Here is a 24,924-nt window from a genome sequence, read left to right as displayed (position 1 = left end):
AAAAATTTGAAATAGGCCCGCGGCTTGAAAACCGGACACTCAATTTTGCTGGCGTCCGGTTTCTGAACCCGTGGCTGTCAGCGGGCTCGAGAACAGACGCCGGCAAAATTGAGCGTCGGCTGTCAAACTCACTGACAGCCGCCGCTCCGGTCCAAAAGGAGGCGCTAGGGACGCGCTAGTGTCCCTAGCGCCTCTTTTTACCGCCGGCCCTAATTTAAATTAATTAAATTACTGTATCGCGCGCACAGGAGAGTAGCCTGTGCGCGAGCTGGGAGAGCAGGCGCTTGCCTGCTCTCCCGCAATTTTTACTATATCGGCCCGAATTGTGAGCTAAGGACTATTATTAATTTCTGGTTTTGTTTTTGAGAATGAAGTAACTGCGTATTGAATGTGTGTTGTAAAACTCTAATATACACTAAGGGGGTCATTTTCAAAGGAGTTACGCATGTAAATGTGACATACTATCGTAGCAATTTTCAAAAGCTATTTACTCGAGTAAAGTGCACTTACTTGAGTAAATCCTATGGACAATTCAATGGCATATATTGTAGCAATTTTGAAAAGCCCACTTACTTGAGTAAAGTGTATTTACTTGAGCAAAAACCAGTTTTGCTCGAGTAAATGCTTTTTAAAATCTACCCCTCTGTGTTTTATATTTTGATTTGTGAACTGTTGTGATGTATTTCGAACGACGGTATACACATTTTTTAAAATAAATAAATAAATAGACTTGCTAACGTGCGTTTATTTTTGGTGTCCAGAAATCAACCTGAAACGGGATAAAACGGATGCTCGATTTGAGTGCCCATTGTAATTGTGGGCGCACAGCCACGTCACCTGCATTTGAGCGCTAGGGATGCATACTTTTTCCCTAGTGTGTCCTTTTCTAATGCAGCAGCTCATTAAAATATAGCATCAGGCGCCCAGGAGCGGTGGCTGTGTGTGGATTAGGAATACGGATGCCTACTATTGCCTTAACGGCAATTCTGTCTGAAAATAGCAATCATTCCTCCAGTGCCGTGCATAAACTATTCCTATGTGAGAACTATCAGCACTAAGTATTAAGGAAACAGGAGGAGGTAAGAGCCTCTATATTAGGTAGGCTTACAGGCATTTGAGGGTGATGGTGGCAGATGGGGGATTTCAGACAATTCCTTCTTTAAATATACAAGATGGGAAGAGGAAGAAAATGGGGGGGGCTCAGCCATGGATAAAATTTAAAATAAGTTGGCTGCAGGAGGAAGGGCGCCCACTCAACCAATTCCCCTTTTCTGCTTCAATGGTAGAGAGAAAAGGGGAATTGGAGTCAGAAAGCAACCAACGAGGGCCGCGACCTTTACGGTTTGGGCAACAAATAAGCATGGGGGTAACTTGCTGATGCGGTGCTTACTACCCTAAAGCCCAAATATTCAAAGGCCCGTGTATGTAAAAAAAAAATCAGGGGTTAGGCGTGCGGCCGGTCCTTGCGCGCACCGCGTGCATTTTAGAACATGCATGGCTGCGCAAGTAACCCCTGTTATGTGCAGAAGTGCCGGGCCTCTCCAAAGGGGTGGGCGAGATCTGGGCGGGGCGGAGGCCATTAGCTGCTGTCCCGGGGAAGCGCGTGCGCTGACCGGCTTAGGGCCCTTTTCTGTTGGTTTCCATCTTCTGTCCCACATTTAAAATGTCTTTTTTTTTTTGCAGAAAACAGAAAAAAGGCAAAATGACAAAAGAGACATTTCTTGCTTTCCCCTGTTCACATTGTTGTTGATGATGGCCCATTTTACAGTTTCTGTTGAGACTGATTATTATTAGAAAAGGTAAAATACTCTGCAGGCAGCTCAGAAGAGTCGCACACAGACCCATCCGCCACTATTTTTTTTGGAACTGTTCTCTCGCTTTTGCACTTTGCTAATTATCAAACGGAGTGGCTGTTGGGCTGCTGTCATATATGCAATGCTTAAAAGCATTTTCTGAAGTTCTGATAATGAAGCACAAGATGTAGGTCATACTGCCCATAGGTGCAACTTCACTGAGTGCTACCAATAAAAAAAACAAAACAGTATAGGTAAGCAATTTCACTTCATTATCTCAGTTTTGTCCTTAGTTTTCCGGTTCTTCAATGTCAGCATCTTGCACGCGTGCAGAGTTACTGAATGAAGGAATGGCACTGAGTATTAATTATACCTGTGAGCATGCGAGCGAGTACGAGTGAAAATCCGGGTGTGAGTATGACCGAGTCGATTGACGTCTGCATGTGTCAGCTCATGCAGGTGTTAATATGTGAGAGTCCATATGAGTGAACATACTAATCACCAGTTAGAGAGTGGGTGCAGTAAATGCAGTGCATGTGACTGAGCTGTCAGTGCATATCTATTTATATGCACATACACACACATGCACGAGAATGTGTAAGGCGTACAAACAAAAGGAAGTCTAAAAGGTATAATCCTATTTTCCTACCTACACCCCCTATACTGTTTCTTCTGAGCAGAAACGTGCAATCACATTAAAGAGAAACAAATTGGCCTTCAATGTTCCTGCTGAGCTGGGTGAAGGATCACAACACCTTTCTCCCTACCTAGTACCACACTCCAGGCATTTCACAGTTTGAATTTCACAGAGCCCTGTGGACTGCAGGAGCTACCGGCTTGGAGCAGTTCAAACCACAAACCAGTTGGAGCAGTGTCAGGTGAGGAGATCGGCATTTTATTACTCCCACAGTTTTGCAGAAACATTAGTCTCCACCTCCACACTGTGGGGCTACAGTTTCTGAACCCTACAGTGATTCTGGTTTACATATAAAGGCTGGAACCAATACTGACAGCTGTTGGCTTTCAGAATCAATGCCCTATCATAAGGCCGCCACAAATCTGGTGATTGTAATAAATGGAAGAATATGGACTGGCCCGATGGCTCAGTGGTAGAGCTGTGTGCAGAAGACACAGATTAGGTTCTTGAGCCTGGCTCCTGTCTGTGGGGGTTGGGGATGATGTGGCGGCACTGTTCATAGCCCCTGAGGAAGAGGATGGGGAATGTCTAGCCACTGGCCAACAGTAACATTCACTGGATCGGCTCATGGTGCACATGTCCTGGGTTCCAAATGTCACGGTTTGTGGCCTGGGCAAAGGAGTGATAGTTGAGCTAGATGGAAGGAAGGGGTTAAAAAAGGGAGCTTGATGAAGGCTCAAGATGCTATAACCTCTGTGGGAGTGGAAACCCAAGGGAAGGAGAAGCAGAAGAGAGCACCCAGATCAAGACAAAAGTGGAAAAGAGGAGGAAGAGACAGATTGGTGCTGCTCAGGCATTGAAATTCACTACACACCACCAGTTCCCAGATGTATTGATCTTCTTGTACTTAGAGAGTTAAGTAATTACAGTGCTAAAGAAAAGATTGTAAGAAAACACTTTCTGTACCCCAGGGGAAATAAGGCCCGCATGCTTGCAGTAATACTGATTTCGGTCTGCCTTTCCTTTCTTCACAATTTGTCCCTGCTACGGTTTGATGAGGACCTTGGAACATCACTGTGCCCTGCTGATAACGTCAAAAGAAAGGGAACAGGCCAAAACCTACAAGAAACTGCAAATTAATGGTAGGAACTGTGCCCCTCTCCCTCACCCAACGAGCAAAGCACGCAAATAACCGGCGGCAGTGACACATTTAATTCATGGCACGTGCAAGGTTAATCAGGTGACTTCCAGTGTAACGGTACACATTGTTCCACTTCTGTTTTCAAACTTCCCCTTCCCAAATTGTTGAGAATACAAACCTACAAAATGCTTTGCAATGGGAACAAGAAACCCAGAAGTGGCACGCGCTGTTTTAGCATTCACGGAGCCTCCCGGTCAACCCGGCTCCGATAAAAGTCATTTTGTGGATGATGTTAACTTAACTGCCCGCTCAGCAGTTTCCAGCTCCGCTGATCTAAGGCCGAATGTTACTGTGCCTTTGTGCTTCTGACAACGCAGCAGTCGCGCTTTGGAGCTACTGCTTCCGCGACATCGATTGCCACTAATTTATTGGCTTTAAGTGTCACTGTATTCCAGTTCCAAACCGGTAATTACATTTCCAAAAACAAAGAAAGAGTTATAATGCTTTCTGGATGTTTATTGCTTGTTGGAGATATATACTGGTGTCCTGTATTATCTGTGTGATAATATGACCCCCCTTTTTTTTTCTGGGCCTGGCAGGTTCCTCCTCCTTTGGGCTTCCAGTTCATTCGGAACCAATCTGTACCAGGCACTGTACCACTCTCATACTTCGCCCCTTCTTTGCCTATATCAGCTATTACGGTGATCATCCTGCAGTGTACGAAGTAGTGACACCCAGGGGCAGATTCCGGGTAAAGATCGGCCCGGGAATTTTCCCGCCCAGGCCAGCCCAGGAGATACCCCGTGGTCTGCCGAGCGCGGCTCTTTCGCTGATGACAGATAATGCAAAATTACTATGATATGCAATGATCGTTTCATAGTTTTTATATGATGGTCAGTCAAAATTGTCGTTATGTCTATAAGCTGCATATTAATGGCTTAGGGATATTGTTATGATAAGGGAACTCCATATTTTGGGTGCAGATCTCTAGGCCATAATCCATTGGCACCTCTTCCTGTAACACCAGCTTTAATGATACTGCCCATCAGCTCTGCCTTGTGAAATATATCACTATCAACCTGAGAAGAGCAAAATAAGAATCCTGTATCAGTTTCCGTCCAGATATCCTTGCTGGAGGGGAAACTTTCTTGGTCTCAGAGAAGCAGTACTGGGATACAGCTGTGGAGGGGATCAGTTCCAGTCCAGGTTTGCAGGGACTTAAAATGTTGAACAGTTCACTCGCCATAGTCTCTTTTGAGAACATATATTTATAATACAAATTCATGCACAAATAATTTACTCATGAACTGCAGGAGTTTGCAGGTTTACAATTATTCCATGCAAACAAAACAGCTTATATTGTGAAGTAAATAATGAGCATTTCAGAAGCGTGTGAGGTATGCAATTGCTCACTGTTTACATCATTCGAAAACGGAATTGAAAAATAAATCTATCATTCTGAATAGCTGGCAGCACATGAAGCATATTTGGCAATAGTAAGTAAGAAGCACAGGGGTATTAGAGAAGCAGCAGAGCAAAGGGAGAGAGGGGTAAGGACATGTATGATTTTATAACAAATACAGGCAAGGGTCCATAATTTCTATGGTGAGCCAAAATCCACTTGACCTTTGGTTTTATGGTTTATTATATTGCCATAACCTCTTAACAGAGTTAAGTCCATTCATTGTTCACTGCTTGGACCTAACCTTACAAAGACGCTCAGTACCTCCACGCCTTACCTTGAACCTGTAGATTCAGAGTGAGTTTCTCCGATCCCCAGTTGTTAGTGGCCACACAGCTGTAGTACCCAGAATCATCTGCTTTCACAGTGCGGATGATAAAGCTGCCATTGCTGTAGATGTTTCTTCGCCCATCAACCATTACTAGACTGGGCGTCCCGTTACTACCTCAGAGGAAACAAAAAACAGAAATTACAGAAATTAAAATCAAAACTAGTCAGAATGGGGTAAAAATCACAGATCAGTTCTCTTTTTTTTTTAAACAATGAATCAGTGCAGCCTCTCTGGCTGCTTTGTTTCAGAGTACCTCAGTACTGAGTTACAGCGCTGTCAGAAAAATTACTTTATAAATACTGGAAAAGGCTACATTAACTTTCAAACATAAAAAAAACAAACGACGAAAGAAAAGAACCAATGGACTCATAAAAGAGGAATTTGTTCACACAGCCCAGCATCATTATTGGTCTTCCTCAACGTGTCCTCAGGCAGAACTCTGTAAATGGTTGCCGTCACCCTTCAGAGCAATAAGGATTTTAAAAATGCGCCCTTAAGGTGCAAACAAAAGCTCAGAAAGAATCTTTCAGGAAGGTCATTGTTTAGTGCAATCATACCAAGGGCTAACATATCCATAAACTGAGCAGATACGAGCTGTGATTTACACAACAGCCACAAAGCAACACAAATGTCTAAAATGTACAAGGTGATAGTCACCTTTACAGGTCGACTTTAAACAGAAGATAAGAGCTTAAAGGGCTCTTTGCACACCTTCCCTACCTACTGATGAATAGGATCTGAGAACGTAGCATCGAGTGGTACTGGTAGATGTTTTAAGCGCAAGGCTGCAATTAGATTATATTGTACCAAAATACATTGTTAAACATAGTTCAATGAAACATGACAGGTCAGCAACTGTGGTATGTATAACATCACTTATAGCTATTAAAATGCATTTAAATTATACTAAATTGAACTTCAATACATTTTAAAAAGATAAGAAGGTCCCATCACTCAAGGAAGACTCCAGGGCCATCAGGTATCTGGTTGATTATGTAGAAATTACCCAACTATGCCAAAGAGTGGACAGCCAAGCAAAACATAGTTTGTGATCAAACCCATGCTACAGGGCTCATACACTGCTGGGTGCTTAGCCCTCATAACATATTGGTAATTGAGGTACTGGTCAGCAACATCTCCTCACTGCAAGTCCTACCCGTCAAACTGCCGCAACTCAAATGCCAGTTTAATATGGTACAGATTTTTGGTTGTTGAGCTGTTTTCTATCTGCCACAGGCCTTAGTTCAATCAATGGCTCTAAATCACGCACAGGAACTGCTGCACATCTCATAGCCAAATATGTAGCAAAACTGCAACTTTATCAACCAGCTCCTATCTTTTGATCTCAATACAGCTGGGAATCCAGCAGAAGTGCATCCAACAGTGGCAGACTGGATAGGACATACGGTCTTGCTCTATGTTTCTACAGTGCTAAAAGGAAAGGGAGTCCAGTGGGGAGCACAAAACAGGGGCTAAACGTTAAAGATCTCATGTACACTGTAACAGGGGCGTAGGGTGACTGCTGAAGTTGGTGGTGCATGAGGAAGTTTGCTGCTGCCATGTGATCGACTCTCTGAGCTGCCTCCCTAGCCTGACATCATCAATAAAGGCCGGGCTCAAAATGAATCTCTTGACATGCTAACACGTGTGCTACTGAGCCGGCCTTAGATGATGATGTCAGGCTGCGGGAGGGCAGTACAGACTGTTGGCAGCACAGAGCAGGTGCAGAGTTTTACTTTATCGGTAACTGATGCCGGCAGCTGGGAACAGCTCACGGCAATCTGCTGCCTGTGGCGAGGGACAGGACAGGATGAGATGCCACCCCCTCCGCTGCCGCCCCTGCTAAGGTACCCAGAAGGGATGCGCTCTCCGAGAGCCAGCCCACACCAACTCACCATACAAAAGAAAGTTCAAATTCTGCTATCGCCTCAGTAACAGCCACACCAACGCCTTTCGCTGCCAGAAACCTTTTGACCTAACACCTAGGAAGAGACGCACGTGCGGCATGTAGAGCCGCAGCCCATCTGAAAAAGGGAGAAAAAAACGACCGAGCGCCCAGCAAAGAAAGACAAAGAGAATAAACCTACTTCAGCTGCTTAAAACTAAGGAGGGAGCCGTTCACCTAACAGAGCTGTAGGAACTGCCTTTACTCCCTCCCCCCCTTTTTTTTTTAAACTTTACTGACAATTGAGTAACTGAGGCACAAGCCTACAAAAAAGAATAGGCTGCCTCAGACCAAAAGCCTACCTGGAGCCTGCAGCCACCTAAGCGGCCTTGTGAAGGGGAGGGATCTGGGCCACCAGATTTACATCCCACGAGTGCACGGGTCGAGCACACACAAGGGTCACCAACCCCCGGCTCACCCGCCTCAACTGGACAGAGAAGAAACCACTAGGATTAAAAAATAACAAACCCCGGGAGGAAGGCTCATAAAGAAAAAATAGTCTCAGTTGCAGAACTGCAGTTTGCACCCATCTACCATCTGATGGGAGACAGAGAAATACTGAGGAACTCCAGTTAGCACACGTGTGGTTAAGTAGCAGTGTCAGTAAAACTTTCTCTGTCTCCATCTGCTGGAAGGGAGACAAAACCCAGGAGTCTGGACTGATCTGGGTATGTACAGGAAAAGAAAGGCTGGATTTCAAAATGGCAGCCATTTCCCACTGAAATTTTCACCAGAGCTGAGGTAATTTCAGAAAAATTGTTTCAGTGATCAAGGGTTAAAACCAAGGTCTCATCAGCATCATCATCAATGGTGCCAACCAAAATGTTATTTTTTAGGTGCCCTCCCCCCTCCAGAAGATTTAGCCTTCTCACAAACTGAACAGGAGAGACAGGAAAAACCGCAGGAGCGCCAACTGCCACAAGCTGAACATCCCCTGCTATTTTTTTTTAAATGGCACAGAACAAATAATGCTGGAGAAGATCTCAAACAGCCCAAAATTACACCCCTTCCCATAAAAACATTTACCTCTTTCCAGTGAATTAAGTCAGCAGTTGTCAATGAAAACTGCCTAGCACACTTAAGAACACAAGAACTTGCCATGCTGTGTCAGACCAAGGGTCCATCAAGCCCAGCATCCTGTTTCCAACAGAGGCCAAACCAGGCCACAAGAACCTGGCAATTACCCACACACTAAGAAGATCCTTTTTTATATACTGAGATAAAAGCAAAAATTAGAGAGGTAGGGTGGGAGTTTTTCTTCACAGAGGATCCTTCAAAGGTATATAAAGATATCTTACCCTCTCTGAATGTAAATGAACCCTCTCTGGGGTTGGGAGTCTCCTGGAAGGACTTGCTGAACTGGTAACAAATGTTAGCAGCCTGGCCCCAAAGCAGCAATTAAAAGGTTCTGTAAACTCAACCAGGAAGATAATAAACCCAAACTTGGGAGACAAAATAACTTGCTGCACCAAAACAATATGTCCTGCCACCTGCTGGAGACAGAGAATACTTCCTTTTGTTGGAGCTGCACCATGGTAACAACCAGTGATGATGTCACAGAGAACTGTGTGTCCTCTGTCTCCATTTGCTAGTAGGAGGAGTAAACCCATGCATCTGGACTGGTGTAGCAAGATAAGTAATCTTCCTTTTTTTAGGGAAAATAAGCAGATAGCTCAATTACAAGAGGTCCTAGATCATTGATTTTTGATCGATTTCAATTGGGTTTCTGGAGGGGGCACAGCAATGAGACACTGTTAGTCTCTTTGATGGGACTCTCAATGGTTGGACCTAGATGGCGGAGGAGCTATTCTTCTTGGTTATTTATTTACTTTTTTAAAAATATCTTATCTGCATTTGACACACAATCATCCTTGGAAGCTCTAGGCTTTGGTACATCAATATGAATTAGTTTCAATCCTTTTCATCTGTTTGTCACCATTAGGTGAAAATAGGTGACAAGAAATCTACCTAGAAATCTATCTACTTAGGGGTTCTGCAGGTGTTTGTGTTGTTGCCCCGTGCTTTTTAACATCTATTTTCAACCAACTGGAAAACCGTTAGCCTTCTTTGGAAGGGGGTTATAGAATCTATGCCGAAGATACTTACCTTTTTCTCCCATTGCAATCTAACACCAATGGGCTGGTTATATATATCCTGTGTCCCTAATGGGAGTCCTCCTGTCCAACCACTTACAAATACCATTGGTTCAATAAAACAGTCTATGATCTCTAACAGATTGGTCCTTAAGTTAGATAAGACCACAGCACTTTGGGTAAATAGAACTCCTCTCTCAGACAACTTCTCACTTTTAAAAATTAGTGAGCTTAATGTGCCTATATTAGATGAAAAGCAAAATCTAAAAGTACAATTGGACACTAGATTAATGCTAAAATTGCATATTTAAATGAAAGCTAGTCAAGCATTTTTTAAGTTGTGGCTTATTACACACAAAGTATTTTATTACTGCTTTATATTTTAGAATGATGATTCAAGCCTTTGTTTTATTAAATTTTAGAGTATTGTAACTCATTTTTAGGGTTGTCAAAAGTTTTGTTAGGGGTTTTACAAATAGTGCAGAACGCGGCTGTCAGACCATAAAATTTTGTTTGGTGAAGGCACTCATTACCTTAAGAGACTTACAACTGCTTGAGTTTCTGCACGTTAATTTTGATCCATTGGGCAGAATCTGTTAGCAGTCCCGGCTTTTTCTGGATATAGGTCACAAGAAACATGCCTTAGAGCGTTTTCATACTCAGCCTCTGTCCTTTGGAATTCATTGCCCCCTGATTTGAGAGAAGTGAGCTATTTGTCCTTTAGGAAGAAAATTAAGACCATGATTTTTATTGCAGCTTATGGCTAATCTGTATTTGTTGACTGATGTGTTAATTGTTGTGTTTACTCTGTGCCTTATTTTATGAATGTTATTTGTGATCAGCATTGAACTTTGTATGGAAATTGCGGAACATTAAGAATGTTTCAGTAAATTAACTAAATAAATTGGAAATTGTGGCAAACTGTTCGAAAGCTGCAACTGGTTGGATGGGGAAAAATGATCTAGCAATAAATCAGAGAAAGAATGAGTTCTGTGGGTTAGCTGTTCGCCCACTTCTGATCTTTCGGATACACTGTGAGAGGGAGAACTATCATTTCCCCCTCTATTTGGAGGTCCAAAATGTAGGTATCCCATTTGATTGATACTAAGCTCTCATGTAAGAGCAGTAGTGTGCATGGCCTTTTTTAAACTGAAAAGGGTCAGGTGCTTAAAAATACTATCTCCCCCTGTATGAACGGCACACTGTGGCTCAAGCCTTAATTATAACCGTGGATTACTGTAGTTCTGTTTTTTTTGGACCTCCCATCAACCCTCGTTCTTCAACTTATGCAAAATGTGACTGCTTGGATTGTCAAAGCCAAGTGATGCCATGCCATGAGCACTTTATTCCCACACTGGTTGAACTTCATTGGCTTCCTGTTCTATAGAATGTTAAATTGAAGGTTCTTACTATGGATTTTAGGACCATATATGGGGATGGCCCTGACAGAATAGTTTTATTCTTGGGTGCTTTGCTCGACTGTAAGGTTTGGGCACTCATGGGACGGCCCTGCAACCAGCCGCACTCACTGCAGGATGCTGCTGGGCCATTCTGACGTCATACTTTCTCTTTGGTGGCGAGGATGCCGCCGGCTTCTGCCCTCATTCCCACTGGTGCTGCCTCTTAGGCATGCATGCACACCAGCCTATATTAGGTGGTGAGAAAGCTCTTTAGCGGCGGCTCCTGATGTCCTCACGTGGCTGGGTAGTTAAACCCCAGCTGGGATTCCCCTCTGTGCCTCAGCAACAGGTCTGCCTGCCTAGCCTGCAGTGCATGTTTCTAACCATCATGCCTCGTTCTCCTGCTTGTCTTGGTATCCCCTGCTGTGCTCCCTTGCCATGTTCCTGCCTTGCCTTGATCCTGCCTCATCTGCCTCTCTGTTGCTCAGTCTGTCTTGTCTTGGTCCTTAATGTCCATCCACCCTTGTTCTGTCTGTCTTGCTGACTCTTGGTACTGACCTTTGGTATAAACCCTGACCACTCTCTTGCCTGCTACCTGGTATTGTCTTCTGCTACTGACCCGGATCACTCTCTTCCCTGCCACCTACTGCTGACCTCTGCCATGGACCCGGACCACTCTCTTGCCTGCCGTCTGGTATTGACCTTGGCTACAAACACTGATTCATCCTTACACACTGCCTCCGACTTCAACTTTTACCTGGACCCTATTTTCTCACTGCCAGCTGTCCACTGCCCGTATCTGGACTCTCTGACCGCTCCATATGAGACACTTAAGTCCTGCTGGCCCCTGGAACCCAAGTGCTCAACCGGCAAGGATAGGGGTTGGTATAGGTGAAGCTCCAGATCAGTCCCATTTAGGGTGTTTCCGCCAGCTGTCAGCATGGGCCTAGTGGGTTTGCCTACTAGGCTGCGTCAACCATGCCACAGTCCAAGGGCTCACATCTGTGACATCGACTGATTGACATACTCTCTGTATTTCCTCAGTAAGAGCTTTTATTTATCAGAAACCTGTATAAGATCTTTTTCCATTGCAGGGCCTGTATTATGGAATTCAGGAGGCTTACTCTGTTTATGAAAAAATATTTTAAAATGCAGTTTTTCAAGATAAGCTTTTGGTTTGATGGTCAGTCCCTAGAACCATTCTAAACATAGGGTTTTGGGTTTCACGTGTAATTTTTTCAGTGACTTATGTGCTTTGTCACATTTTGTGTGTGACTCCAGATTAGGGCACACAAACCAAAAGTGGTCTAATGCTGGTTTTCTGTGGCCATGGAACCAGCTTGATGGGTTCAAAATACAATTGGTCAAGTAAGAACATAAGAACATGCCATGCTGGGTCAGACCAAGGGTCCATCAAGCCCAGCATCCTGTTTCCAACAGTGGCCAATCCAGGCCATAAGAACCTGGCAAGTACCCAAAAACTAAGTCTATTCCATGTTACCGTTGCTGGTAATAGCAGTGGCTAATTTCTAAGTCAACTTAATTAATAGCAGGTAATGGACTTCTCCTCCAAGAATGTATCCAATCCTTTTTTACACACAGCTATACTAACTTCACTAACCACATCCTCTGGCAACAAATTCAAGAGTTTAATTGTGCGTTGAGTGAAAAAGAACTTTCTCCGATTAGTTTTAAATGTGCCCCATGCTAACTTCATGGAGTGCCCCCTAGTCTTTCTATTATGCGAAAGCATAAATAATCGATTCACATCTACCCGTTCTAGACCTCTCATGATTTTAAACACCTCTATCATATCCCCCCTGAGCCGTCTCTTCTCCAAGCTGAAAAGTCCTAACCTCTTTAGTCTTTCCTCATAGGGGAGCTGTTCCATTCCCCTTATCATTTTGGTCGCCCTTCTCTGTACCTACTCCATCGCAATTATATCTCTTTTGAGATGCGGCGACCAGAATTGTACACAGTATTCAAGATGCGGTCTCACTATAGAGCAATACAGAGGCATTATGACATTTTCTGTTTTATTCACCATTCCCTTTCTAATAATTCCCAACATTCAGTTTGCCTTTTTGACTGCCACAGCACACTGAACCAACAATTTGAATGTGTTATCCACTATGACGCCTAGATCTCTTTCTTGGGTTGTAGCACCTAATATGGAACCTAACATTGTGTAACTTTAGCATGGGTTATTATTCCCTATAAGCATCACCTTGCACTTATCCACATTAAATTTCATCTGCCATTTTGATGCCCAATTTTCCAGTCTCACAAAGTCTTCCTGCAATTTAACACAATCTGCTTGTGATTTAACTACTCTGAACAATTTTGTATCGTCTGCAAATTTGATTACCTCACTCGTCTTATTTCTTTCCAGATCCTAGCTCAGAGGTTAAGGGCAATATTTTTGTTTTTTTACTGCTGGATAGGGAAAATAAAAATACACTTTTCCCCTCTGTGACTGTTCTTCCTCACTGTGCATTCAGAGACTCCAACTCAAATCCACAACCCTGGGGTTTCTTAGAGTCTCATACAAGGGCTTATAATGCAAAAAAATTATAAAAACCTCATTTTTCTGGAGTACCAGCAGTCAATTCACAAAACAATGAGTCACAGAATTCCACAACAAATTTGTCACAGAAGGAATTGTCAGGATAAGGCCATAGGATCTACCATAACGTAGTCATGGTCTATACATCCTCCCAGGTGCCTCCTAGCAATTACCTAGGAGCATTCCCTTGGCACACCCGCATCTATGACAGCAGAGAACCCTGCTGAAATAGAAGGATCTACAGGCCTACATGGATTCCCAAGAACCACTTCAAATCTTTCCTTCTGAATCCCACTGCAGAATGACCAGAATCCCCCTTCAGAAAGGCTCACACCTTATCTGAGCACAGGATATACTCTCTCTAGAGGACATCTCTCCACACAAAGGCAAAAATCAGTGCCATCTTCTACTTTACCATAATCCTATTATAACCAAAAACAGAGGTTAAGTGAAGCTGTAGGACAGAGGTAAAACAAAGTTGCTTACCTGTAACAGGTATTCTCCATGGACAGTAGGACAAACCAAGCAGACAGGTGGGTGACAATATTGTACAGCACCAACATGGATCGTGCTCTCTTCCAAGCTCAGAAAAGCCTAGAAGGCTTTCCGAGCTTGCGCAGGTGTTCCCACACAACTGATGCTGCATAAGTCTCTTCAGTCCCTTCCCTAGCTAAGCTTCAACTCCATGGGACAAAGGTAGGACTATGTAGCTGGTTTGCTCTACTTTCCACAGAGAACACCTGTTAGAGGTAAACAACTTGGCTTTCTCCATGGATCAAGCAAGATGAATCCAGCCACACACGTGGAGACCGCCACACCGAGGGGTGCAATGAAATACTTTAATTTTTTTCTGGATACAAAGGAAGTTCAGCCCAGATAAAAGAGGAAGGAGAGTGAATTGGAGCTCTTTGTTAAATAGGTTCCTGAAATGAGGCAGAAAGGCAATGAGAGCTACTAAAATTGTTGCTGCCCTCCCCTGATGAGCTTTAATCCAAGATGCTTTCCCAAGTCTAAGGAGCAATAGGAAATAGAGTCGGAAAGCCACGTAGATAAGATTTGCTTTATTACTGGTAAACCTTGCTTAGCTGTATTGTAAGAGGGAAATTGTTGAGATCTTCGGAAACTCTGGGACCTTTCTAAGTAAACAACTATATAATCCCAACCAATGTACTGGTTTATACTATAAAGCACCCTATCACCGACAACTTTTGTTAGCCCCTCTAGTCTCGAGTAGGCATTAATGAATCCGACTCGATTGTGATAAGGGGTCTCATTACTTTAATTATAAACCACATATATATTTTGGTTTTGTTTTCAAATTTTCAATTTTTACTTAAAAACAGTCTCGGCAAAGAATTGATGGGACAAATCTCCCAACCAGTGGAACAGATGGCTAATATTTTGCAATTGAGAATACTTATCAACGAAGAAAAGGTCCCGAGAGTCCCGACATGGCCATGTTTCGGACCGAAGTCCTGCTTCAGGGGAACAGCTGTAATTGTCGAATCCAATTCAACGAAGAATATCCATCCACTGCATGAAAAATTCCATCAAAGAAAGCGGCTAATTCAGTGCAAATCCTTTTCTGCAAGCGGGCTATGTTTAGACCCGCATTGTTTAGCAAATGGCGACAACCCGGAACCTTTTATAATCCTCTTCCGGAAACCCATCGGCAATCAGTGGTTCACCCTCAGGTCCACTCCTCATCGCAGAACAGATAACAAGTCCTCCATCACGTCCTCTTTAGGCTATACAAGCTACGGTGCATATGTAAACAGCAAGCAGGCAAGTTCTCCATCAGGTCCACTTTTCAATTCATCCAATCAAAATGCTCCAATTATCCCTTGCGGTCACTAGAATGTATCATCGTATAATTAATCTCCAAAAAACAGAAAAACAAAAATAGGAACACCTCATGCTCATCAGATCAAAGAATACCAGTTGATCCTCTCATTTAACCCATGAGGATCAACGGTGTTTAAAGAAAAAATCCAAAAATGCTCCCGGCGATTCAACACCGATTGTATATCGCCCCCTCTTGAATTCTGATGTACTTGCTCCAAAATGGACCAGCGTAAATCTGTGAACTGATGGTGCATTTTTGGATTTTGGATGATATAGATCTTTCATGAATTTTGTTAGTACAGGATGGTGAGAAATTGAATGACTTTCCCAAATGGCGGGGCTATGCAATAAAAGCACTTAAATGTACTCTGTCAGCAATAGTTTTCAACCTTGATTACGAGAGGCTGAGAAGATACTTTGGTAAAAAGGATGTAGAGCATTTGAATGGATCTGCATTTTGTTTAACAAATCAAACTGAAAATCTTTTCCATTTAAAATGTTATGAGTGTCTAGTAGATGGTTTTCTTGTGGCTAAGGTCACTTCTCATCTTGGCAGGAAAAGGCGTTGTTTGCACTAATCGGCTTTCAATATCCATACTGTTAGAGCTAAAGATCGAAGGTTGGGGTGAAGTAGTAATCCGTCATTTTGTGTTAAATAACATTGGAAATATTTGGAGATGTATTGGTGGAGCAATAACTAGTCTTTGCAGCCACAGAAACCAAATTTGATGTGGCCAAAAAGGAGCGATGAGGATTATCTTTCCCTTTGACCCTTCTCAACTTCAGGAGACAAACTGAGAAAGAATAAAATTGAAACAGCAAAAAATGTGAAGAATACAGCAACGCTGCAAGAGAGCGAGAGAGCAAATATTTCTTCACGTCAGTAGAAAAAAGAGAAGACTCACGCAGTAGTGGTTCATAAAGACTTACTGAGCATCGGAGCTTGGAGTCAGCCTGTTCCATGTTGGCGCCCTACAATGACAATCACCCACTTGTCCACGGAGAAAGAAGACGTTACTAGTGGGAGAGGACCAGAATTTAGGGCCTGGGTCATTTGTGTTTTTAATTTATGTTACTACTATAGTAGTTAGCTTTGTGATTTCTGTGGGGTAAATTTATGATAATCCATATTCAGCCGCTGGCTAACTAATTTGCAGGGATATTCAGTGGTGCGGGTGCACCGCTGATATCTCCATCTATCTTAACGTTAACTCTTCAGGTGTCCTAAAGTTATCCAACTGTGTTACGGATATTGCTGAAAATAAGTGTTTATTTGGCTAACTTAGCTGGATAGCCAATTCTACCCCTAAGTTACCTGTATAACATTTTAGCCAAATAAAAAATTATCTGGTTTACTTGGAGCTGGTTATCGCTGCAGAATTTTCCAATTCCACCATTTGTCCACTAAGTCTGAACTTAGCCAGACAAATGGTGCTGAATATCAGCGAAGGCTGATGATACCCACTCCCTCATCAGCCGCAGAAGTGGTGCTCACCAGCATGCCAAGAGGGGGGGTGGCGTCATCAGCCTTCGCAGGCCAGAATATTGGGAATCATTCAGTAGCCACAGCCCAACACATGTCCAGAAGGGGGAAGTTCTAACTAGGGTTTGGGGGTGGGGGTGGGTGGGAATACTGGCTGGATCCAGAAGGCAGCGGAAAGAGGGCTGGATGTTTAAGGGTCCTGCATTCAAGGTTGCCATGTCTTGTGTGCATGACAGAGAAAACAGTGCTGGGCCAGTGTCAGAAAGCCTAGACAGCCCCCTCCATGTTCCTCAATCTCAGAGGGGCCCCCACTCTGGGCCCTGTCCTTCTCCCCCCCCCCCCCCCCTAGATTTAACCTTGTGTCTAGTGATGCCACCAAGGCTCTCTGGGCTGCCTTCTGCTTTCTAGAGGACTCCTACTCTAATCTGTGGAGATCATGCCACCCTCCTCCCTTGCCCTCTGGTTTTATTTATTATTTATGCCTAAGCTCTCAGCGATGTATAAAATATTTACATAATATATACATAACAATACAAATAACAGAATAACTAAACTCAAAAAAAAAATTAAAATTCCCTAACTACAATAGTACTTCCTATAAAAAATACCCATGTAACTACCACAAAGTCAGAACTGAATAAACTAAAATGTCAGAAATTAATGATCATAGGCTAATCCAAACCAAGGCCAATAGTCAACGTGCTTCTTCAGCCATTATTTCTGCCTATGGCTAACAAAATCTTAAATCTGGTCCGTACACATGTCCAGAACAAAGCTACAATAACCTTACAATGGGGGTTATTTTGTAAGCCTATCACACGCGAAAAGTCCCTTTTCACGTGCGATATGTTGCCGGGGGCGGAGGCGGGGTGGCGAGGAGGCGGACATGGCAGTAACTTCGCTGGCGGTGATAAGGTAAGACCCGTTATCGCTGCCAGTAGCGTGCCCAATAGCACCACCTTTCACGGTGACGCTATTGGGTGCGAAAGCCGGCAGCGATAACGCCGCAGTGGTGCGATCGCTGCTGGCTTTCGCAGGCCCGCCCCCCTGTTACCACCGGGATTTACCATTCTCTGTGAGAATGGAAAATCCCGGCCTATGACATCTAGTTTTCTCAGTGCTTAAGACACCTACTAATTGGTCAGGACTATATGGCAGATTGCAATAATTGAATTAATTAGCAGCTGTGTCTGTCAAGACTGCAGTACAGTAAAAACTATAAGCCCTAGTGTAAATGCAGGCACTCTTGAGGCACTCTAGACTGGTCTGTCTGGCATCCCTCGGTGCAGTGGGTTGGGAGTGGCAGGGCACCAGCAAGAAAGTTCATGGGGAAGAAGGAGGCTTGATATTTGGGTAACAGCAACGCTGGTGTTGGTGGCCATTTGGATTATTATGGGACCTTGTAGTTGGACATTGGAGGGGAGGGGGGAGACGCTGGGAGTGAACTAAAAAAAGGGAAGGGTGAAATACAATGGAAAAAGGTGACAAAATCTGTCTTGCCCCGGATAAAGAGTGATATCCTTCCAGTGGTCATGTCTCTATGGCTGGTAGCTGGGATATATCCTTGGTAGTCTCAACAGGAATAAGTGGGCAGAATGGATGGACAAATTGATGCCAAGGGCCACGATCTACAGGTCACTCCAGAACCCAATACCCTGACTCTGGCCACTAGGTGCTGTTGAATGATGCCTGGTGCTCCCTCCCCAAGGGGACTATATATGCTTCCCAGGCCCAGCTAACCTGGGAAGCAAAGGCCAGGCTTGGGTCTCCCACCCAGCAGCGTGCAGTACTATCACTGACCCCTTGCACCGGGCAACGAGGTTTTGAGTACCCTTTTGCACCTGGGTGACAGAAAACGTGCTCTAAGTAGTATGTGGATCCCCTTGCTCTGTAGTAGGAAAATTGTGCATATTCCCAATTCAGGAGAGAAACCAGGCAGTAGAAATGTGTTTGTTGGAGTGTGAACACCACTGAACTCTGGCATTAACTGTCGTTTGGGTATTCAGTCAGCACCAGCACTTCTCTTCAGATTCCAAGCTGCACAATTAGTAGCTGGTTACCTATCCTTCATCCACTTGACGGTGGGAACTGGGTCACCAACGGCTTTACAGGGGAGGACAATGTCCCTCATCCAAGGGGTTGTGATGGTACCATTGAAAGTCAGAATTCGGGCTGGAGCTGCAACGAGAGAGAGAAACGTGGAATATTGTCTCTATTGCTCTGACTTCTGAAAAGTTGAACAATCACACTCTCATAATGGAACAAACTGTCACAAGAAAAGGACTAAAGCAGATCATAATGGGTGCAGAGGTCCTAGATATCATGAAATCCCACAGCCCGAGGAGCATGCAGCCGAGGGGGGTCACTGTTACCAGGAAGAGTGCAACCAGTGGTCAGTGATACTGGGAGGTAGGGCACTGTAGTGGGAAGCATTCAGCCAGCAGTCAGTGTTACTAGGAGGTAGGGACAGTGCTCTGGGGAGCATGCATCCAACAGTCAGTGCTACTGGGAGATGGGATAGTGCACTGAGGAGCATGCATCCAGCGGTCAGTATTACTGGGAGGTTGAGCAGTGCATGCAGCTAGAGGTCAGAGTTACTAGGAGGTAGGGACAGTGCTCTAGGGAGCATACAGTCAGTGGTCAGTGTTACTGGGAAGTGGGGCAGTGCACTGGGAGCATGCATCCAACAGTCAGTGCTACTGGGAGATGGGATAGTGCACTGAGGAGCATGCATCCAGCGGTCAGTATTACTGGGAGGTTGAGCAGTGCATGCAGCTAGAGGTCAGAGTTACTAGGAGGTAGGGACAGTGCTCTAGGGAGCATACAGTCAGTGGTCAGTGTTACTGGGAAGTGGGGCAGTGCACTGGGAGCTTGCATACAACAGTCAGTGTTACTGGGAGGTGGGAGTAGTGCACTAAGGAGCATGCATCCAGCGGTCAGGGCTACTGGGAGGTTGAGCAGTGCATGCAGCCAGAGGTGGGAGCAGTGCACTGGAGAGCATATAGTCAGCAGTCAGTATTACCCTTTTAATTCAATTATTCTATAAATTACTTTGGCACATATGTAAAACTGTCATGCCAATAAAATTATCTGAATTTGTTACTGGCAGGTGGAGGCAGTGCACTGGTGAGCATACAGTCAGCGGTCAATGTAACTTGGAGGCAGGGAAAGAGTGCATCGCTGCTTTTGAAAGAATACTCAACTCTTACTAAAAATAACTTTGCTGAGAAATGTATTGATAGTGAAATGGTCATTACAAATCTATCGTGATCATTTCTGAACGAGCTGCTGCACTACAACCTAATTCAGGAATGACCAGATGTCATAATCCTTTATGGAAGCAATTTTCAAAGTGTGCGTATATTTTGCCCCTGGTCCTTGCACTCATTTTCAAAGGGAAAGTCCACACGGACGCTGGTGCTGTTTTTTTTTTTGTATGGGAAGAATTTTGTCTGAAAGTACACGTTGATCGGAAAATGCAATCACTACATACTCTTCCCTCCCCTGACCAATGCATGCCTCCAGGAATGCCTCCTCTCATCGCAGTAAAAGCGGACGCATTGTGGGGCACTGCCTGGACTTTTGGCTGCATTGAAGGTGTGCAATTTTTTTTAGGCAGTCAATAAACACGGGTAAAACCCCTTTTTACCTCTGTTACTTGCTCTGAAAACTGCCCTCACTAAGACTAATGAAAAACTGGCTTCATTTTCATGCTTCGGCTTCCCTGAATACCAGAGCCATTTGCGGCCTTTGAAGACCGGAGGTTGAGTACCAGAATCCTTAAATGGGTTTTTAGTCACAGTACTTCAGAAAGAAAGATATGGCCATCCCTGGGGGTGACCAAACAATGTACCCTCTTATTAAAAGCAAGTTAGAATTAGAGGAAAGCTCTCACTAAGAGAAGTGGGTACCTTTAGCCAAAGGCTCAACCGTGATGACTTCACTGTTGTTGCCCTTGCCCGCAGCAGTCACCGCCACCACCCAGACACTGTACTGGCTGTTGCGGCTCAGGTTGGGGATCCTGTAGGAGAATGAGTCAGGAGAGGCTTCAAACTCACCGATTATCTGCAAGGAGAAAGATGGATATTCTCAGAGACGGACCCTACAGCAGCCAGAGACAGGACACAATCAGGATTCATTGCAGGGGTACTGCATCCCAGGAATCAGGGCTTGAATCTGGGGCTTGGAACTGGGGGTTCTTTTCTGGCTTTCGCCTTCTGGTTTCAGGTCAGTTCCTTTGATGACCAGCGTCAACACTTCCCTTCCACCCGTCAGAAGAAAGCAAACAAATAAAAGCCACTTGGTTGCAAAAACAATGAGACGTCTGAACCCTGAAAACCTACCATTAGATTCCCCAAAAGCATCCAGCCTTTCCTGAAAATCTGCTACTCAAAAATCATCACTACTGATCCCTATCCCCCCCCCCCCATCAAAAAATACTTAGAAATAAAATTTAAAAAAAACAACTTAGAAAGACCATGCTCCCCAAATAAAAACAGTCTATGAACCCAGAAAGATATCTGAACCTCTGCCCCCCCCCTACACACATACTTACCTCAATGTGCAGTTAAAAAAGCAATGGGAGTCATCAACCTTGGCTACACTCCACCATTTACTCATAACCAAAATGGCATTGTCTCTAAGACTAGAACACAAACAATACCCTGCACAAGCTCAGGACTAAGCTTCCTGAGCTCAGTTTAATTTCCGGCATAGATATATATATCTATCTATATGTCTGAATGAATGTGCTGTGAGGGCTGAGCTTGTCAAAGGGTCAAAGTTAATATTAAGAGGAGGTTTCTTTGGGCATAAACTGTGATTCTGGGTCCAGTGCCTGCACCTGGCATAGCAGTGTTGTCTTGAAGAAACCCTGGAGTGACTCCACCCTTGCTCAGAATTGTTGCATTTTATGGGCACTGTAACAAGCCGAACGTTTTTCTCTTCCCTTCTCTTCAAAGGCGGACGTTTGTTTGGTGGTAGAGAGAGAGAGAGAGAGGAGGGGGAGAACTTAGCAGGGAAAGACTGGCATTGCTAAATCTTTCTTTTGAAATCAAGGGTCAGATGTACTAAAGGGTCTTTCTTTCACATTTTGTGTCAACAACACTTAAGTTAATCTGCTCCTAAATGTTGAGGCGCATGGGCTCCTGTAGGACTCCATCCAATCAGTGGTGGAACTGCTTGCCGATTCTAATCCAAATGGAAACCGATTGCAGGGCTTTCAGGGAACATCTTAAGGCACAACTATTCAAGAGAGCATTCAAATTATGTCAGTGCAAATACTTTCTATCGTAATTTTCTCCATGCCTTGAAGCTAGGACTATTCTTAAGCTATTGTTTTTATCTGTCTTGCACAGCACATGTCCTCACTCATGTCTGCAATTTATACCTGTGCTTATCTGTAAAACCGCATATAAATGTTTTAATTAAATCAATCTAGACACAAGAGCATGGAGGCAAATGAGCACCTAGGCCAGTGGCTCCCAAACCTGCCCTGGTGATCCACAGCAAGTTGAGTTTTTAGGGTATCCACAGTGAATATGATTGAGATAAATTTGCATACACTAGGGTTTCAATACATGCAAATATGTATATCTTATGCCTATTCACTGTGAATTATCCTGAAACCCCGACTGGTTGTGGAGTCAATTTTGCTTTGGCAAGGATTGTAATGTTATGTCCCCCATGTTGTATTGGTTCTTAATCTCAGTCAGAGGATTGCCCCTTTATGGTATCTTCATTTACTGGCTGGGGAAAGAGGAAAGGACAATAAAAGACCACCCAGAAGGGTTCACCAGAGGAGTGAACATGAATGGGACCCAGATGACTGCAATCCTAGACACAGAAAGTAACCAGTCCTTGATTGCAGGTCCAACAGTCAGGAAATGTGCCTTCTCGTATGTAAATGAGGACATCTGCAGTTGCCCCCTGATAGAGGTTACAGTAGGTTGGGGAGGGGATGGAAGTGAAGCTAAAACTGGCGGTAGTGGAAAGCTTCCTGCTCCTCCGATTTTAGTAAGGGACTGGGAGGGGTTGCGAGGCCAATTCAGGACCCAAGAAACTTGAGTTGCTACAAGAGCCCAGTCTTGTGGCAACAGTAAGCCTGAGGAGACAGAAGGGTCCGATAAGCTGGAGGAAATTCTTCCTTTTTCAGACTTAGAAAGCGTTAGGGAACCTAAAGGCCAACGGCAGGGGGATCCCAACTAGAGGCAGGAGACGAGAACAAACAGGCAGGCAAAGCTCAAAAGACAACGAGGGAACAGAAAGGTTGAGGCCCGAGATTCTGAAGAATCTACCTCACTTTAGGGATGAACAAGACAGACACTATAATTCAGGAGGTGAGGAGAAATATGGAAGAAGAGAAAATCTCTAATAAACAGGAAGGAAAAACCTAGCCAAATTGTGAGATTATTGGAGGATTGGTGTGTCGGATCATTCCAGAGACTAGTCAAAGGCTGAGAGGAAGCCAAAGGTCTTCCAGGGGACAATGCTATCCCTTGCCTATGACCCTCTAAAGCAAGGCATTTGGGAAGCAAAGCCACTCTGGCTCAATTAATGGAGCCCTTTTACTGGCCTGGGATAGCTCGGGCTGTCAAGGACTATTGCGCCTCCTGCCCCTTTTGCCAAAGATGCACTACCAATAAACCAAAGCCCTACCCGCAATCGCGGAACCCTTAGAACGGGTGACAGTGGATACTGTAGGCCCTGTAGAGAGGAGCAGGAGGGGTCATGAATATATCTTGGTGATGATTGATTATGCCACCCGGTTCCCGTAGGCCATTCCGTTACGCACTTCAGCCAAATTCATAGCAGGGGAGTTGATCTGAATTTTATGCCAAATGGGGTTTACCTGGACGATCATAACAGATTGAGGGTCAAACTTTATGTCCCAATTACTAAAGCAGGGATGGGCTTCATTTGGGGTCCAATACATTAAGACGGCCACCTTTAATCCCCAAACAGATGGGTTGGTGGAATGCTTCAACTGGACCCTAAACGGGATGTTACGTAAATGCATCCAGGGGGACTTGTGCAACTAGGACCAACTAATCCCGTTCGTCTTGTTCACAATCAGGGGGGGTGCCTCAGACTCAATGGGATTTTTCCCATTTGAGCTACTCTTTGGGAGACAGCCTCGAGTGGTGGTGGGGGTGGGGGGGGGGGGTTGTTACGTGCTTTGGGAGAGTTTTGGGAAGGTCAAAATTCTTCAGACACAAATGCTATTAGTTATGTAGTACAGCAGAGAGACAGGTTGCATAAGACACAACAGATAGCCCAAAAGATTTTGCAAAAAAGTCCAGAATGACAGAAGACCTATTATGATAAAGGGGCCCAAGAGATAGAGAGTTTCAAGTTGGGGATAAAGTACTAGTCTTAGTACCCACTTCCCCTAACCAAAGCCCGCTGGAGGGCCCCATGCGAGGTTCACAGGCATCTCGGACCAGAGGATGAAATAGGACCCAGGTCTTTCATGTCAATTTACTGAAACCATGGGTTGACAGAGATAAGGAAGTAGACCTTGGCCCAGAGGCTGGCCTTTGGGCAGAAAAGGGTATAAAACGAGTAGGTACTGGCCTGACCCTAAACCAGCAACAGGACATCAGGAACCCAATAGAGCAATTTCCTGATGTGTTTTCCAATTTACCAGGCAAAATCCAAATAATTCAGCACAGGATATATACAGAGCCAGGAAAGGCAGAAGCCGTATAGGATTCTGAAGCAAAACAGAATGAGATTGAAAAACAATGGGAGGAAATGTTGAAACTAGAGGTAATAAGAGGAATCTCATAGTGAGTCCCTAAGTCTGATGGTTCTACCCGTTTCTGTATAGATTTTCATCAGGTAAATGCCACCTCGTGCTTTGATGCATACCCCATGCCAAGAACTGAAACCTTCTGGAGCAGTTGGGGGGGGGGGGGGCACTATCTATCAATCCTAGACTTGACTAAGGGATATTGGCAAATTTCTCTAGATCTGACATCTAGGGAGAAGACAGCGTTCATTACCCACAGGGGGTTATACCAGTTTAAAGTACTCCGGTTTGGGGTTCACTGGGTCCCTGTCAGTTTCCAGCTCACGATCATCCTGGTACTACGGCCCCACCAGGCATATGCCAGGGCATATCTGGATGATGTAATTATTTTTTCCAGACTTGGCGGCTGCACATCAAACATTTAACTGGGGTACTCCAATCCCTGCATCAAGCAGGTTTGACTGCAAACCCAAAA

General features: G+C 44.4%; 1 protein-coding gene across 4 annotated transcripts in view; it reads right to left on the bottom strand.

The window, feature by feature from the left end:
- Nucleotides 1-24,924, bottom strand: part of DSCAM (DS cell adhesion molecule) — a 569,269-nt gene that overhangs the window by 105,938 nt on the left and 438,407 nt on the right. For 2 of the 4 annotated variants that reach the window (XM_029579019.1, XM_029579020.1), the window contains 3 exons: nt 20,608-20,761; nt 18,757-18,874; nt 5,311-5,474 (listed from right to left, as the gene is read on the bottom strand). In XM_029579019.1, coding sequence (XP_029434879.1) covers nt 5,311-5,474; nt 18,757-18,874; nt 20,608-20,761 — 436 coding nt within the window. Of the gene's footprint in view, nt 1-5,310; nt 5,479-18,756; nt 18,875-20,607; nt 20,762-24,924 lie in introns of those variants that run through there. The other 2 variants (XM_029579021.1, XM_029579022.1) reach the window with 2 other exon arrangements.

Source organism: Rhinatrema bivittatum, chromosome 15, assembly GCF_901001135.1.
Source record: "Rhinatrema bivittatum chromosome 15, aRhiBiv1.1, whole genome shotgun sequence".
NCBI classification, from domain to species: domain Eukaryota; kingdom Metazoa; phylum Chordata; class Amphibia; order Gymnophiona; family Rhinatrematidae; genus Rhinatrema; species Rhinatrema bivittatum.
The sequence above is the reverse complement of the archived record's forward strand: the minus strand, read 5'-3'. Positions and strand labels throughout refer to the sequence as shown.